Consider the following 17,171-nt stretch of genomic DNA (forward strand, 5'->3'; position numbering starts at 1 on the left):
CTCCATCTCCCCTATAATCCTCTCCTATGTGTTTCTCAAAAGACATAATAAGAGAAGAAAGTCTCCTCAAACCCTATGTTGAATGAGAGCAAAAGAGAGAGACCACCAATCAGTGATGGACACCCTTCCCTGGTACCAGCTGTGCTCAGTTCCAGAGTCTAGTGCTGCATGGCCCAATCAAGATATAATGGGAGCCACATATGCAATTTTAGATTTTCCGGTAGCCATATTAAGAAATTAAAAAGAAACAGATGAAATTAATTTTAATAACATATTTTAATCCAAAATATCCAAAATCCTATCATTCTGACATGTCATGAATATGTTTAGATTACTAAACTGATAGTTTCTGTTTTTATTACACACAACCAGCCTTCAAAATCTAGTGTGCATTTTACACTTACAGCGCAGTACATCTCAATTCAGACTATGACATCTCACCTGCTCGACAGCTACCTGTGGAGAACGGCTACCGCACCGGACAGGACACCTGTCCAGGAATCTGGCTTTTAGGGAATTGTCTTCTCTGGTTCTCCAAGGAAAATCTAGTTCAGTGAATTCCACTTGAAAATTTATTTTCTGTCTAATTCAATCTCATTTTAGCAACCTGGCCCATTTATAGCATCTATGGGTTCTTTTGTATTTTTATTTCCATCCAAATGGTATTTGTAGATATTTCCCTGTCACTATAATCATGTTAAATAACACCCAACGCTCAGTCCAGCCTTGACCTCAATATATGTCTCCTCCAATGCAAACTGCAGCTCCCTTTTGTCAGTATGTTTTAGTTCATTTCCAATTCGTGAATGGTATTCTACTCCCAAGCCGTTTGCACTAGTTCGGCAAGAAGAATGTGCTGGGCTGCCATGGCCCAGAACAGCATTTGACATGCATCTGTCTGTCTTCCAAAGGACTCAGCAGTCCGGACAGATTTGGGCTCGTTGCTCCTAAGTACATACCTATTTGGTAGAGAAGCGAGAAAAATAAAAATACAAATCCAAGGAGTAGGAGTTGAATTTTCTTCTGCTCAGCCTGCCTACTTAGGGAGCAGAGCAATACTTCACTTCAGCTGTTGGCAAATGACAGCCTTGCTTCACATCCTCTCTCATTTCCTGTGCCCATGAAAGAAAATCTGTCACCTCCGTGCCCAGCATTCCCCCTCAATCCTATAAGAGAGGTGATGGCAGGATAAAGGCCTGATTGTCAGCTAAACAGAAACTCGCACTTAGATGCCACCCAAAGCCCAGCACAAAGAGGTCAGAGGGTGAATTTAAGGGTTCAGAGCAGCTAGTGGGAGGGTGTTCATTTTTAAACCCTCAATCACTCTTTTTTCTCCCCCCTAGGAAGAGTCCCTGTTTTAAAAATCCAGGTTTTCCTTTTGGTGGACACAGATTCTTTCCTCACTGTCAATCCGTGGTGGATTGACAGAGAAAAGGTGGATCCTGGCCAGGGGCTAAGCTGCAGCCCCCCCGCCCCCCCAGCAGGCAGCTGGAAGACCTGGGGTCCCCTGCTGCAGCCCATCCCTGGACTCCAAGCACACCCAGCAAAAGGAGACTTGAATTAGCTTCTCAGGGAGTAAAATCTGAAGCCCTGTTGGCTCCCTTGGTGCCAGGATCTTCATGTGGGAATTTCAGTAGTTCTGTTCGGTTTCTCTGACCTCCCTGGACAAAATTCCTGCTCTGACCACATAAGCCTCACTGTTCCTTCCATCCTCCCAGGACTTTGCCCCAGACAAAGCCTATCCTGACCACCTCAGCCTGCACCACATCTCTTCCCAAAGACGCATGTCTTGTCTCCCTGTCTTCTTACTACCTTTAATGCAAATGTCATCACCCCATTTAACTTTAAGGTTTATAAGGGCTGAGACCTGAGAGGGTGGGTTAGTCATGCCCAAATCGCCCCATGGAAGCCCATGCCCATGTCATGCCTTGTTCATAAAATGCCTTGAATGTGTGAATGTTGATGAAAATGACCATGACAAATGAGATGATCATATCATCATCATCATCCCTCACAAAACTGCAGCCCAAAGCCCTGCCCAATGCTCCTGTTGGGAATGCATTTCTCAGAGCCACAAGATCCGCTCAAACCAGGTCAAGTTATTTTTTTTAACTTTGCATTCATAATCAAGACACAAACTGTTCACTCTGGGTCTGCCACCAGGGAAGGGAAAGGCAGAGGAGATGTGGAGAAGAGAATGACATTCATTCACTCAACTAAACATACACACCCACACACGCAGCAATAATGGAGACTTCAGACCCTTGTACATCATCCACCTGTAATAGCAGAGACAGGAGTGTATCTCCCAGACGATGCCTCTGGGAGCTAACTGGTCTCTGCTGGGAAGCTGAAGCTTCCAAGGCTCCTGTAACTCAGGACGTTGAAGTACTCATGTGGCTCGGCACAGTCATCTCCCCTCCGCTCTGTGCAGAAGACCACGGGCACAGCCTCTGCCTGGATGCAGCTTCCAGCAGATGACAGAACGACAGCACTCCATTCCTCCTGTTCACGCGGCATTCTCCTGAGGCCACTTTCCGAAGAACGGGCTCTGAGAGATTTCTTCTGAAAACAAACAAACTACAAAGTGAGGAGGAGGGGATGTCATTCAGAAGTTATTCCCCAACATGATACATAGTTACAATCATCTCTCTCTTCCTTTCTTACACACACAGACACACAAGCAAAGTTGTGTTCTTACCAATACCAATTTCTTAACCCTTAATTTCTCAGCCTCATCGCAGCTAGATTTCAGTACTAACCACTCCAGTGAAACTACCCTTGTTCCACATACAGTGAGCCCCACACCCTGTGAAGCAGCTTTCTGTCTCAATTCTCTTGTTCTCTTTACTGCCTCTGACACTGCTGACCTCTTCCTTTTGGAAATGTTCTCTTTCCCTGGCTCCCACAGTATCACTCTCTCCCGGTTCTCCTCCTCCTGCAAACTCCCACCTTCACCTTCAGCCAGACCTGCTTTTCTCCTGCTCACACATTAGCTGCCCAAATAAAGGGACTCCCCAAGCTCTGCCCTCTGTTTTCTCACTCTGAACACTCTCTGAGTCACCTCATGTATATGGACCTCTACAAATACCATCTGCCCTCTGAACATTCCCAGATCTCTACCCAAATTAACCCGGGCTCCAGCCCCAAGCTCCAGACCACCCAATGGCCAGTCACAGCAAGCTCAGACTCACTCTGTCTCAAATGAGACAATCATGTTCCCTCCCCCACAATCAGCTCCTGTCCCTACGTTCTCTTTCCTGGTTCACAGTACCAGATGACCAGAAGCCTAATGTTAAATTCCAATCGGCCATAAATTCCCAACCAATTTTATTCCTAAGTCCCTCTGAAATCACTTCCCTCTTCTCTATTCCTACCCCCACGTCTTATCTCGCCCTGTGCTTCCGGCACCCGCCTACCTCTGAACTCCCTCTTTCTTCTGGTCCAACTTTCACATGGCCACCAGCACAGTGGTAATTTAGAACTGGAAGTTGGATCAGACCATGCTTATGTCTAAAGCCCTTGGATGGCTCCCCTTGTCTACTGAAGAGTGCTTAATCTCCCAGAGGGGCTGCAGGTGGATGTCAAGGGGTTTGTAAAACACCGTAGGTTAGTCCATAATTTCACTACATTCCCTGCAGAAGATTGTGTGTGATGCCCCCCAAAACACCTTTGGTGATTTGGTCACACTCACCTTTGCAGCTTTATCACCTGTGGTGCATCCCCACTCAACACTCCAGCTTCTGGCATATGGCCTGAGTGTCAGGCAGGGAGCATTTATTCAGAAGCTGCTATGAGCACATACTGGCTAGCTTCTTCATGTCATCTCAGCAACAGCCCTACTGAAGTTTCTGCTTTGGAATGAGCTCATATGCAGACAGGTGAAATCACTTACCCAAGGACAATCCCAGTTCTGACTTGGGTCCAGGCCATGCTCTTTCTCCTCAGCCAGGCTGCCTCTCATCTTATTGCTTCTCGAATGCCATGCACTGTTTTCTGCCTCCTCCAACTTTTTATATGATCTCCAAAAAGTTGTCTACTCTTTCCTCCAGACTCAGCTCCGTAGCACATTGTCCAAGAAGCCTTCCCTGACCTTCTGTGAGAGTGACATTCTTCCTGTTCTCTAGATGTTCTCTGTTGTAACATGCAATGCTGTCTAGAACTTATCTGTTTACCCCTCTTACTTCTCCAAACTGTGGGCTCCCTGAGGGAAGGATCTATGCTGTATTCCTCTTTGTAACCTCAGAGCCCATAACAGACATTCGATATATGTTTTGGGACTGAAAAGTGTGTGTTCACACATGCATGCGCGTGCACAGGCATGCGTGCACGTGCGTGCGCACGCACACACACACACACACACACACACACACACTCTTCCTCAGCCCATACCTAAAAGAACAGGATTTTCCAAATCAAAGGGACTCATAGTCAGACAGCTACAATTGCTATTATGGGAAAATAGAACAGACAGTGAAACAGTGTTTGGGAAAACAAAGGGTATGAGGTCAGCCATTGCCCCCATATGAGAGCATCACAGGTGAAGATTGTGCTAAACCAAGGAAATCAAAGACCAGTAGGCACAAGCAGGCTGGCAGAAGAAACACCTAATGGCATCAACTGCAGAGGTGACACCCTCTCAGTCTTACTGGAGACTCTGCTCTAAAGTATGTCACTCACTCCCACCATGGGGTGCGTCCACGGGTCTGGATGACAGAATTACAAAAAGCCACACACAGGCTTGGAAAATAACAACAAACACAAAACCAAATCCCATTCTTCCCATCACCTACTACTTCCCAGGAGAGGAAAGAGCATCCTTACTGGCTAGTGTGAGCTCAGCGGTGCACGCATATAGGCTAACGGGAAGGGTGGATAGGCTGCACGGATGTACACCATGAACAAATATCAAATATTAGGGGTGGCACTACACTGCAGGCCCTGAGGAACTTGGCCTAGATAGAAGCCATGGTCTTAGAAAGACACACAGGAGTCAGGTGGTCTCTTCCCACTCGCTGTTTCATTCATTCCTTTTCAATGCAATGGCTGCACCCTTACCATAGGTATGAAGAAAAGGGGTCATCATTGGTCATGCTGATGCTGTGCTAAAAGAGTGCTACATCCCTTGATGCAACCCAATCCATTTCAAACATATAAATATCCAATTCTTTCTCAAAGAACTGATGGTGACCTTTGGTGCTGGTGTGTTCTCATTTCCACTCTTAGACTGGCCACCCTTGCCCTGGAATCTTGACTATTTTGGCTTCCAAAGTCTTCTGGGAAATGTAAACATTCCTGAGATGGGTCTCTCAGCTGCTCAGTTTTCATTTAATCCCTGTGTATCGGGACTCTGTCATTGCCAGTACAAAAAACAGCCTGGGGCTGAAGTGGTCCTATAGGAGCAAGAAGGGAGACTGCAGCTGGGTCCTATGAGGACAAACACTGCCCCCCGGGAGACGTGAGGAGGACAGACAGTGGGTAGTCAGTGTTATGGAGCTGGACACAGCCATCTCTCTTTTCCCTCACAGAAGATCCCCTAGGGAAACTCTTTGCAATACCTGCTTAGCAAACAATATCCATTCATTTAGTCATAATACATCCATGCAATATCAATATTTTTGAGTACCAAGCATTATAAAGTGCCACGGTAAATAAAATCTATAATAATTACAAGAATTTAATAACTAATACTTATTAATACATGCCGGGAAAAATGCCAAGTGCCTTACATGAATTACTTGACTGATGTTTTCCCACAACGCTATGAGAGCTGCATCATAATTATTCCCACTTTATAGATATTACCATAGCTACTGAAGTGGTACAGCCAGGATCCAAAGCTAGGTCTGTCTGATTCCAAAGTCCACGCTCCTAAATAATGCAACCAATGGCCTCTCCAGGTCTATAAGGAACACTGTTGGCACCCTGCTCAGATCCTACCTGCTGGACCAGGGATCCCATTCCCCAGACACTGAGAGTATGGGCTGTGGGCAGCTCACAGCTGCCCCTTCTCTGGGGAATGGTTGTTGGGCCCTGCCCTCTCTGGTTAGCATATGGAATTGGGGGTTGACTAAGGTGGGTTTTCAAAAATCTGGCTCCCTGCCTCAAGGTACAGCCAACTTTGCATACAATTAATTCTTGCTGCAGTCAAGTCTCCAGCTGAGACCAAGTCTGGCTGAGCTTTCTGCCCTTGGCCCTATCCAGCTACTCCTTCACTACCCTTCATCTGAGAGTCCATCCCAGTAAATCACTCTCACCAAAATTCATATGTCAGGATCTATTTATGGGGATCTGATCCAAAACAGTTGCTCCTGGAAATGGCCCTAGAAGCAGACACAGGATGGTATTGCGGAGGGATCCCTCCCCAGCTGGATGGGAATACGAACCCCACTGGTGGTGGTGGAATGGGATGGGACACAGATGGAAGGGGAATCTGAGCTGGTGCCACATCACTGACATTTGAGAAGTATGGAGAAAGAGTGGTTATTCAAACTGTGGGATTGAGTAGCTTTTACTAAATTCCCCCCAGTACATGGAGTGGGGAGCATGACAGGCTCAGATCTCTCAGCACCTGGAAGCAAAGTGTGAAGAGTCAAAGCTCCTTCTTGATAGCATTTCAAGAAACACACATCTCTGGCACTAAGACCAGGCACAGGACCTAACTGTAAGAGAGATAGAACTTCAAAGTAGGCTGGATTGTAAGCTTGTGCAAGTCTCTTATGCTTAGAAAAGGAGAGATATCTATGACTTGGGAAGAGGATCTCTGGGTAGACTCACTGAGAACCACCTGCTTCTCTTGTATCCTATGGAGCTACAAAAATGGCCCACTTCTCCTTGATGGAAGTTATGGCCCTGTTAGGACCTGTGTCCCCTACAGGCCATCAGCCCCATATTTAGGGCAAGACTGCAGCCTACAGTACCTGAGGGAATGCCAGGAATGCTTAAGGAGGAGAGAGGTTATACCTAAAGGACACGGCCAACACGTACCGGCAGCAATGGGAGAACATGTCTGGGAGTGAATTCTCAGAGCGAAGGGGCATGCTGGGCAAGCAAAATATGAGACTGGCCAATATTGGGACACATCTCGTGATTTAAGATATAACATCCTCACAAGGACTCTGGAAGACAATACTAATACACTGCTGTCAAGAGAGATACCAACACCACTTTGGCAAACTAAGGAAGAAAGAACCCAAACCCTCAGACAAGTAGGGATGCAATGATGGACGTATATAAAATCATAAGGAACATATATATATTGGTCTCTATCTTCAGTTTCTACTAATATTTAGTCTTTAACCCCAGTTCCTGACACAATGCTCCTTAAACTCTTATAATTTGCTGAGTGATAGGAATGTTTTATACAGGACTCCTAAATAGCTTGGAATTTCCTGGTGATAGGAGTGTCTTTGTTCCAATGAGGTGACGTTGGGTGGGCTCCAGGATGGAGGCTGGTCACTAGAAAGACCAAGCCATGATTAGAAGCTTGGAACTTTCATCTCCACCCCCCATTCTGCAGAAAAAAGAGAGGGGCTAGAACATGAGCTAATAATCAATTTTGCTTACATGATGAAGTCTCCATAAAAATCCCACAAGTATGGAGTTCAAAGAGCTTCCAGTTTTCTAAAAATATCCACATGCCAGGAGGGTAACACCCCCCAGCTCTCCAGGGACAGACACTCTTGTGCTTGGACCTTACTGACCTCATCCTGTGTATCTTTCATCTGGCTATTCATCTGTATCCTTTATCATATTCTTTATTATATAACAAACCAGTAAATGTAAGTCAGTGTTCCTCTGAGTTCTGTGAGCTGTCAACAAATGATCAAATCCAAGGAGGGGGTTGTAGAAACTTCAATTTATAGTTGGTCAGTCAGAAGTACAGGTGACAGTCTGGGACTTGCAGTTGGTGTCTGAAAGTGAGGGCAGTCCTGTAGGACTGAGCCCTTAATGTGTGGGTTCTGATGTTAACTCCAAGTAGATAGTGTCAGAACTGAATTGATTGTAGGACACCCAGATGGTATAGAAGAATTGGTCACTGTGGGAATAAACCCACCCATCTGTTGTTTAGAAGTGTTCTGTGCAGTGTTAAGAGTAGAGAAGAAGAAAAAAACAGAGTTTTCCCCAATATAACCTACTAAATCAGGGATTGGCAAACTAAGGCCCATGGCTCGAATCTGGCCTACCACAGATTTTTGTACTGCCCGTGAGCTAAAAATGATTTTTATATTTTTAAGTGGTTGAAAACAAATTCAAAAGAAAAATAATATTTCATGACACATGAAAATTATATGAAATTCAAATTTCAGTGTTTATAAATAAAGGTTTGTTGGCACACAGCCATACTCATCCATTTACATATTGTCTGTGGTGCTTTCATGCTGCAATGGCAGAGTTGAACTGTTGCAACAGAGACCGTATAGCCCACAAAGTCTAAAAGATTTACTACCTGGCCCTTTACAGAGAAACTTGGTCGATCCCTGTACTACATAATTTTGAAAATCCAATAGCTGATTATGTTTCTAGCAAAGATCCAGAGGACACTCTTTTACAAAGGTGAAAAAGAATGTGCTAGTGAAGAAAGCACCAGCATTACTGGGAACCTCAGTGGTATCTCTCCTCTGTAGGCTGGGGCTGAATGCTTTTATAGACCTGGATCCCTAGTAGCAATAGGAAAGGAGACCCCAAAATGATATAGGGGCAGATGGTAGCACTTAAGAAACAAAGTGGATGTAGTTACTGCAATGGCAGCCTGACCCACCAGGATATTAAGATGGCTAATAAAGCACAGTGCTCCTAAGATAAATATGGATGGACAACCAACAGGGAGGGGTGTTGCTTATCTATGGACAAGAGATCAAGAATACATGAGAGAAGACTGAGACCAGGAACCCACCCCTGGAAAGTCAAAATCTCTTGCCCAGTTTCCAGGTCTGTGAGCAGCAAGGGTGGATACCAACCGTTCACCCGCCAACTCTGCTCTCCAGCCTTCTGCACCTGATTCTGTTTCCTAAGAAGACAGAACTATGTGTACTGCATCAGCAGACTTCCTTGCCCTCAGGCTTGGGTTTGGGCTCAACCAATGCAGAGCAACAGTAGAGGATGAAGGCAAGGAGAGTGAGGTGAGGAGATAGATATATATATATATATATATATATATATATATATATATATATTCCCCTGGCATTCTCTCTGCATAGTTGCCTTAGACTGGCTATAACCTTCAATCAAAGATTACAGTACTTCTCAAGCTGGTCCCCTCCACACATGTCTCCCTTTCCAGGTTCTAGTAATCACCTTCTCCCCTTTCCCTTAAAGACTAGGGGTGACAATACACTGCTACACTTCTCCTAATGGTTTCCTTAATGCTGCCCAGTACTTTGTAACTGTCCGTTTTAAAGTGTCTTCAAGCCACCCGCCTTAAGAGTACTACATGTTCCCAGCTGTATCTAATTATATCACTGTACAATTGCTGAAAATCAAAGAGAAAGAAAGTTTTCAAAGGAATGAGAAGAAAAAGCCATATCTTCAAAGGAGCAAAAATAAGATTCCCATAGTTTCTCAACAGAAATATGGGAAGCCAGAGACAATAGAAAAATGTTTTCCATGTGCTGAAAGAAAGTAACTGCCAACATAGAATTGTATACCCAGCAAAACAAATATATCATTTTTAAATTAAGGAAAAATTAAAGATATTTTCAGACAAAAAAAAAACAAGATAATTCATCACCTACACAAAAGGAAATATAAGCAATATTATTCAGACAGAAGGAAAATGATCCTAGGTACAAGACAGGAAATGCAGGAAGAAGTAAAGAGCAACAGAAAGGGTAAATCTAAGTGAATAGTGACTCTAAAAACAATACTAATTTCTTGCAGGGTCTAAAATATATATAAAACTAAAACACATGGTAATAATAGCAATAAGTTGGGAAAGTAGGTAAAAAAGAGTTAATGCGCCCGAAGATTCTTGCAAAATCCAAGACATGATTAAAGCACTAATTTATACTGTACTTGAATAAGTCAGGGGTATGATTTGTAATATCTAGTGTAACCACTAAAAGAATAGCAAATCTAGCATAATTACCAAATAGATCTTTTTATAATAGTAAGTACTTAATTCAAAAGACAGCAAGAAAGAGTAGGGGAAAAAACAGGCAAAACATATATGAAGAAAATAAGGTGGTAGCTGTAAACCCACATATATCAGTAATAACAGCACCAAGCACATGGTCCAGAGAAAGAAATGTCAGGGATGAAGAGCTGGGTTGTTCACTGAGCCAAACCCAGTTTGGGGGGAAAGTGAATCAGGAACAAGGGAGCAGGGTCTAGGATGAGGTGGAAAACGATGTTGGCAATCACAGACTTGCTTTCCCCCAAATGTTTGGTGACTGAAATTAAGGCGACCTGGGATGGCTTTAAAAGTCCAAAAGGGCAGACAAAACAGAGAGCAGAAATTTTTTCATTCATCCTAATCAGTAGCTACCAGTTTACAACACAAGCACATTCATCTAATTCTTCATTGTTTACAAGGCTGTCACAGGCACTGTGCCACCTGTTCATCACAGCTCTGTGACACAGACCAAGTAGAATCACCATCATCCCCACTTTCTGAATGAGGAAATGGAGACCCGGGAGACTCCACAACTTTCCCTGTAATCACCCTCAATGCTGAGCTCAGACTCGACATCATCTACTTCCCCATCCAGCACTCTTTCAGCTGCATGACCTCTTAAGCTAGAGCAACAGAGGATGTATAGCCTACTGATCTTGCCATGTACCTTTTTCCCCTAAATTTGGGGAATGTTTATTTCTCATCCTGTAGAACTGCTGGGTAGCCCAACACCACAGAAGGTTGTTAAAATTACATAAGCTAACACACAAAAATCCCTAGTACCGGGTAGATGCCCAAAATACAGCAAACTCACAATAGATAAATCAAACTCTCTAGGGAGTGGCTTCAGGGACAGACAAGAACTAGGAGCTGTAGGTGACAGCAAGATGGGGGGGAATACAGGTCCAGCCTTTCTGCAGTTCCCAGACAAGGAAAGCGACAGAAGAGCGTAAACAACTGCACTGAAAGGCAGAGAAAGGACTGTAAAACAGATATGTAGGGCAGCGGGGGAGAGCACATCAAGGTCTCTCTCTGGACAGGAAGGGGACATGAAAGGATAGGGTGTCAGGGGCAGAGTGGCCATGACTGAGATGTGCAGCCACAGTCTTTACCTTTCTGGTCAATGTGACCACCACGATGACTGCCATGCAGATGACTGCCAGCACTATGGCCATGGCTCCAAGCAGTGGGATCTGGAACCCAGCGCTGCGCTCAGCCACTGGAGGGGCAACAAAGTGAAGACGGGGGGGTGGTGAAAGCCAGAAGCAAAGGGCAGCCATTACACAGGGAAGCCTCTGTGTCAGGGCACAGAGGTGCAGGCTGGCCAGGTCTTTCTGTAACCATAGGACTGGAGTCTTTAAGCCCAGCTCCTTGAACAGAAGAGCATCTACCTGGCTTACTGTAAAATCAATGGCTAATCTCTGGAACCAAAGCAGACCATTGTTAACACTCCCTTCCTCTATTCGACAAAATCACTTTCCATGCTAATCATGAAATGAAACAAAAAATAACATCCAAAAAAAAAAAACCCAGAGAGTGAACATTTTATTAAATTTCATATTTATAATCATACTAGTAAAAAATGTTTAATTAAAAATTAAAATTAATTAATTAAAGCACAAAAAAGAGGGGGGAAAGAATATAACCTTTCACATTAAACCTGTAACATTTTTCCATCTGTGAGACCCTGGAGAGAGTAACGTTCTGGAGGTTTATCCTGTTTTTTCTCAGCACCTGGCACATAGCAGGTGCTTAATAAATATTTGCAATATGGAATTAAAGCATGAACAAATGAATTTCCACTAAGACATAAAGTGTAAGGAGGAGAAGCAGAAAGGGAGTTTTGAAAAGAGTGACAGCTGATTCAAGGACAGCGAGAGAGAAACAGAACAATTGCTCAGATGTGTGCTGTACTGTAGGTAGAAGGGTTTCCAGGCTGCCTTGTCCTATTCCCACCTCCTTCCTACGAGCTTGGGCAGATCCCAGGGGTGCAGGGAAGTTTTGAGAGAAGGGTGTAGCAGAGGCAGGCCCTCTTCCCTCTAAGGGCTTACACTGTGGGAAAGGTGTCTAAGGAATGCAGTCACTAAGGACAAGGCAGTGCCCATAGGACCCACACGGTACCAGAGGGGAGGGAGCCCAAGCTCCCCAGGATGAGTTCCTCCTGCACCGCAGACTCAGCCTCTTGCTTTGGCCACAGGTAGGGGAAGAGGGCAGATGGGGAGCAAAGTAGTCATGGAGAACACAGCTTCTGGGGGCAGAAGGGCTGTGGCGGGCTGTGCATAGAACCAGAAAGGATATAGGCTCTTCCCCACATGCAGCATTGACCTATACCAGAGCCAGCCAAGAAGCAGCATTGAAAAGAACTTTAAAGTAGCCTTTTATCTTCTCAGTCTACACATATTTTGCTAACTCATAAAGCTTAATCTCCAACACAATCGATAGTAACAGGCAGAAGCTCTGAGGGTCTAGGGGCACCTGGGTGGCTCTGTTGGTTGAGGGCCTGACTCTTGATTTCAGCTCAGGCGATGATTCTGGGGTTGTGGGATCAAGCCCTGTCAGGCTACACCCTAAGTGCGGAGCCTGCTTAAGATTCTCATTCTCTCTCTCTCTCTCTCAAATAAAAAATAAAATAAAATAAAATAAAATAAAAAGCAAAAAGCTCTGAGGGTGTAATTTAATGGAACCCGATCATCTGTGTTAAAACCAGCTCTACTGCTCCATCAAATAGTGACATGGGAGTGGCTGGCAGTAAGAGCTAACAGTACTTACCATGTTCCAGGCCTTGTTTTTTCTTTTATTCTTTTTCAGTTTATTTATTTATTTTGAGAAAGACAGAGACAGCACGAGTGGGGGAGGGGCAGAGAGAGAAGAAGAGAGAATCCCAAGCAGGTTCCACAGTGCTGTCAGTGAAGAGCCCAATGCGGAGCCCAAACCCACGAAACCGTGAGATCATGACCTGAGCCGAAACCAAGAACTGGATGCTTAACTGACTGAGCCACCCAGGCGCCCCATTCCAGGCCTTGTTTCAGGGCATTTTCTTGTAGTATGGTATTCAGTCCTATGTTAGAACCTCATAAGGTTACATCTATTTTCATTTCACAGATGAGAAAATCAATGCACAGAGAAGCTGAGTAATCTTGTCTGAGGTCAACAGCAGCACCAAGATTTGGACCCAGGCTCTCTGGTGTCATAGTCTGAGCTCATCACCACTCTGCTATACTGTTTCTCAGATGCAAAAATCTTTTCCCACTTTGCAGAGAACTGGTTTAAGTGTTCAGGTGATAATGAATTTGAGAGCACTCTGGAAACTATGAAGTACCATACAAAGGTAAATTATTATGTATTTACATTTAGCACACACTGTGTTTTAATCCTTTGTAAAACTTAAAAGCTAGGGGTGCCTGAGTGGCTCAGTCGATTGAGCATCTGACTTCAGTAAAAGTCATGATTTCGAGGTTGAGAGTTTGAGCCCCACATCGGGTTCTCTGCTGTCAGGGCAGAGCCTGCTTCAGATCCTGTCTCCCTCTCTTTCTGCCCCTCCCCTGCTCTCTCTCTCTCTCTCAAAAATAAATAAACATAAAAAAAAAAAACTTAGAAGTTAATTCTTTCTTTTTATTTTTTTAAATGTTTATATTTGAAAGAGAGAGAGAGACAGCATGAGCTAGGGAGGGGCAGAGAGAGAGGGAGACACAGAATCTGAGGCAGGCTCCAGACTCTGAGCTGTTAGCACAGAGCTCAAAGTGGGGCTCAAACTCATGAACTGTGAGATCACGACCTGAGCCAAAGTCAGACACTTAACTGACTGAGTCACCCAGGTGCCCCAGAAGCTAATTCTAATTTGCCTGGTTAATCCTAAACCAATAAATGAGAACCCTTCCCAAATGACCTTACTAAGTGTTCTTCCTAACCAACACATATAAGATGCCCTTCTTACGCAAAACAGTGGCTCTCAATTCTGGCTGCACATCTGAATCACCAGGCATGCTTTTAGAATCTATTACATCCCAACTTTGCCCCTAGAGATTCTGATTAAATTGGTCTGGGATGCGGCTCCAGCATCAGTGTCATTTAAAAGCTCCCTGGTGATTTGAATGTGAACCAGGGTTGAAAGACCCTGTTCTTACAGTGTTTAGCAGGAACACATCTTCTGTTCTGGAGGATGAAAGTTCATTAGCCACCCTGCTCCAGAGCGCATACCTGAGCTTTGTAGGACCTCCAGAAAGACTGTCCCTCTGTAAATCCCATCGGGGTAGGTGTGATAGGTACAAAAGTACTCCCCTGTATCATTCCTGGTCAGCGACTGCAGGGTGAGGCCCAGGTTGGGGCCGGGGACCACTCGCTCCCTGAAGGCTGGGCAGAGGTACCACCCCAGGTTAGCATGATGAACGGCCAGAAGTTGGTCCTGCTGCTCCCAGTTGACCTGTGTCACTTTGGCAGTGGTAGAGGAGAGGCGACATTGCAAGGTGACAGAGCCACCTTCCTCTGCAGAAACGTTCCCCATTGTTACTATCCTGCCTGACACAGCTCCTAGGGAAGGGGAGAAAATGTGCATGAGTCCTATGTCAACAGCTGTCCTGGAATGTTCCTATAGAAATCCTAAAGGGCTTTGAGGCTAGATTTGGTCTGTGGAATGACAGTGTCTCCTGTCCATCCTGTCACTCCCCACATGGACTATAACTGCTACACTTCACCCACTCAGGATATGCTGCTATAATCTAGCTTCATGACAAGCTCTTTGATTATTTCCATGTACTTATTTTGTCTCCCTACCTACAACATAAGCCCTGTCAGCCACCACTTCTGTTTTACTTCAGCTTCCAGCAGCCAGTTCTACGCTGGGCACACTACTCCTTGAAATAAAACCTTGCTGTTTGTCTGACTGCTGTTTGAGGTGCCTGGAAAAACCTTCAGGAAAGCCACAAAATCCAAAGGAAAGGAAGACTGGAGAGAAACTTGTTTCTCCCAGACAAAACTACCCTCCTCAGCACTGGCCACTGCCCATCATCTGGGTACAGCTCCACCCTCAAATGGTTCAAAAAAAATAACACACAAATTAAATTATAATATAGTGTCTCAATATCTGTGCTCCCCTCAGAAACATATGTCTATGATTTTTATTATGGAAGGAACCATATCTAATGTAAATTCAGTCTATAATGGTAGACTCTCTGGAATCTGTGAAGAAGACATTTTTGATCCACAGAAAATGTACAATGTCTTTCTAGAAGTTTCCTCAAGGACAGAAGAAAGAACGATGAAACAGGAGTGAACTTCTACAAGCAAACTGATCATCCCTCCTCCTTGTTTCCTTTCTCTCCCCATTTCCTTTCTTGGGTTGGCCAGTCAGACACCCCAACCCCAAGGCCTCTATCTGCCACCCAAAACAGAACCTGCTTACCAGATGCTGCCTTTTCTCACATGAGGGGCCACAGGATTCTGAAAACCATGTCTTTCCTTCCCTCACTTCCACTCCCAGACTTATTTCCTCCTTCTGTTTCTCTAGTTCCAGGCTGGATTTATAGGCCTTACCTGAGGTGGGGAGGGGAGCCTGCCTCAGCCCCTGTGCCCAAATCAGGAAGAGATACCACTGCATGCTTCTGCCCAGCGGGGGGCCCACAGGAAGCAGCCTAGGCCTCTTCTACCACGGAAACTGGAGGACTGTGGCTGGCAGGCCAAAACTGAGCCTATGAGGAGAGAGGGTCTCGGAAAAACTGAGTTCAGCAGAAACAATGTCAGAGACAGATTAAAAAAAAAAAAAGCTCTCAACAAGTACACAAACTGCATAGGGTGAGCCACAAGAAAGACCATGAAGGAAACACACTAAAAAATAAACAAAAATGTGGTTACAGATGCATTGGTCTTTGGGCTACTATTAGTTAATCTGTTGTTTTTAAATTCTGTCTTGATGCACTTGTTTTGTATCAGCCTTTGTCTAACAAGCTCAAGGGCCCTGTGTATCTGGTAACGCCCAAGATTCTGAAGAGCCTGTGGAGGTCACTGGGCTACCCTGGCTTCATCCTACTAAAAAATGTGCACCCATAAGAGAAATCTAAGTTTGCATACTTTACAGACCAAGACTTGCGCTTGAAATCTAATGAGCCAGTGAACAAGAGGCATTTACTTCAGAGACTAGATGTGGGCAGGACAAAAAGTCTCAGACAACAGAGCAAGTTTCCTTTAAATGAGGTCCTTTTCTTGAATCTGATTTCTTCTGTCTCGTCTATCTGGACTGAGATTTTGTTGAACTCTGGCTTAGTTTCTCTAACCCAGCAGAGTCAGAGGAGACCAGAAGAGGGAGTTTTCTTATGACTGGTGACCCCCCATCCCCTGCCCATGAAAATCACTAGTGCAGAGGAGGATGAGCCCCAATTACCTGACCCTGGAAAGGAGCTGATCAATACTCATTTGGAGTTTCCAGCTCATTATCAAGTTGTACTGTTGACCCATCCTTCTTCCTTCCTTCCCTCTGTTCTTTTATTCACTTGAGAGTCCAAAGAGCCTACGAAACACCAGACTCAGCACGAGGCTCTGGGAACACAAGATGAATAATCACAGCCCCTGCCTTCAGATACTCAAAGCTTGCTCTCCAGTGAAGCTACACTCTGGGCGAAGGAGGTGGAGGGTCTCTGTTCACCTGCCTCTAGGGCTCACCTCTGCTACCTTGGGCATGTTTCATGGTGCACATCCTGAAAATCTGATGTTCCACCAGGAGGAACATCTAAAGCCTGGTGCTGTGCCCCTCCACTCCAGAGAAGCAACCTGAGTGTTCCACACTGTCCATGCTCCTGTCCTCCTGTTCCCCTTCTCCCCCACAGAATGCTCCATCTCAAACCACTTTCCTGTCTTCCCTGGGTTCCACCCATTCCTAACTGGATACCATGACCCATGCACCCCCCCATAGCCCACCTCCAGCCTCTTAGACAACATATGCCTCAACTTCTCTCTGCCCTAACTCAGCTTCAAGGCTCACATGGAAAGACATCTCCTCCAATCTCTTTTCAACAGTCACAGTGCCTGAAGCTGAGGAAGTTGTGATACCTAATGTGTGTCCAAGGGA

At 45.0% G+C, this 17,171-nt stretch overlaps 1 protein-coding gene across 3 annotated transcripts; it reads right to left on the reverse strand.

Annotated features, from left to right (window-relative positions):
• Positions 1-257: 257 nt before the first annotated feature.
• On the reverse strand, positions 258-16,206 carry TIGIT (T cell immunoreceptor with Ig and ITIM domains). 3 transcript variants are annotated; one of them, XM_058731347.1, is made up of 5 exons: positions 15,644-16,206; positions 14,312-14,641; positions 11,227-11,333; positions 2,280-2,580; positions 258-959 (listed from the first exon to the last, which is right to left on the reverse strand). In XM_058731347.1, the coding sequence occupies exons 1-4, from the start codon at positions 15,705-15,707 to the stop codon at positions 2,329-2,331; spliced, it is 753 nt and encodes a 250-aa protein (XP_058587330.1). In that variant the 5' UTR covers positions 15,708-16,206; the 3' UTR covers positions 258-959; positions 2,280-2,328. The 3 variants fall into 3 exon arrangements, with proteins under 3 accessions (XP_058587330.1, XP_058587332.1, XP_058587331.1); XM_058731349.1 differs by having other exon boundaries at positions 258-2,562; positions 15,644-16,205; XM_058731348.1 differs by having other exon boundaries at positions 258-2,565; positions 15,644-16,199.
• Between the last annotated feature and the right edge of the window lie 965 nt (positions 16,207-17,171).

Source organism: Neofelis nebulosa, chromosome 5, assembly GCF_028018385.1.
Source record: "Neofelis nebulosa isolate mNeoNeb1 chromosome 5, mNeoNeb1.pri, whole genome shotgun sequence".
Classification (NCBI taxonomy): Eukaryota; Metazoa; Chordata; class Mammalia; order Carnivora; family Felidae; genus Neofelis; species Neofelis nebulosa.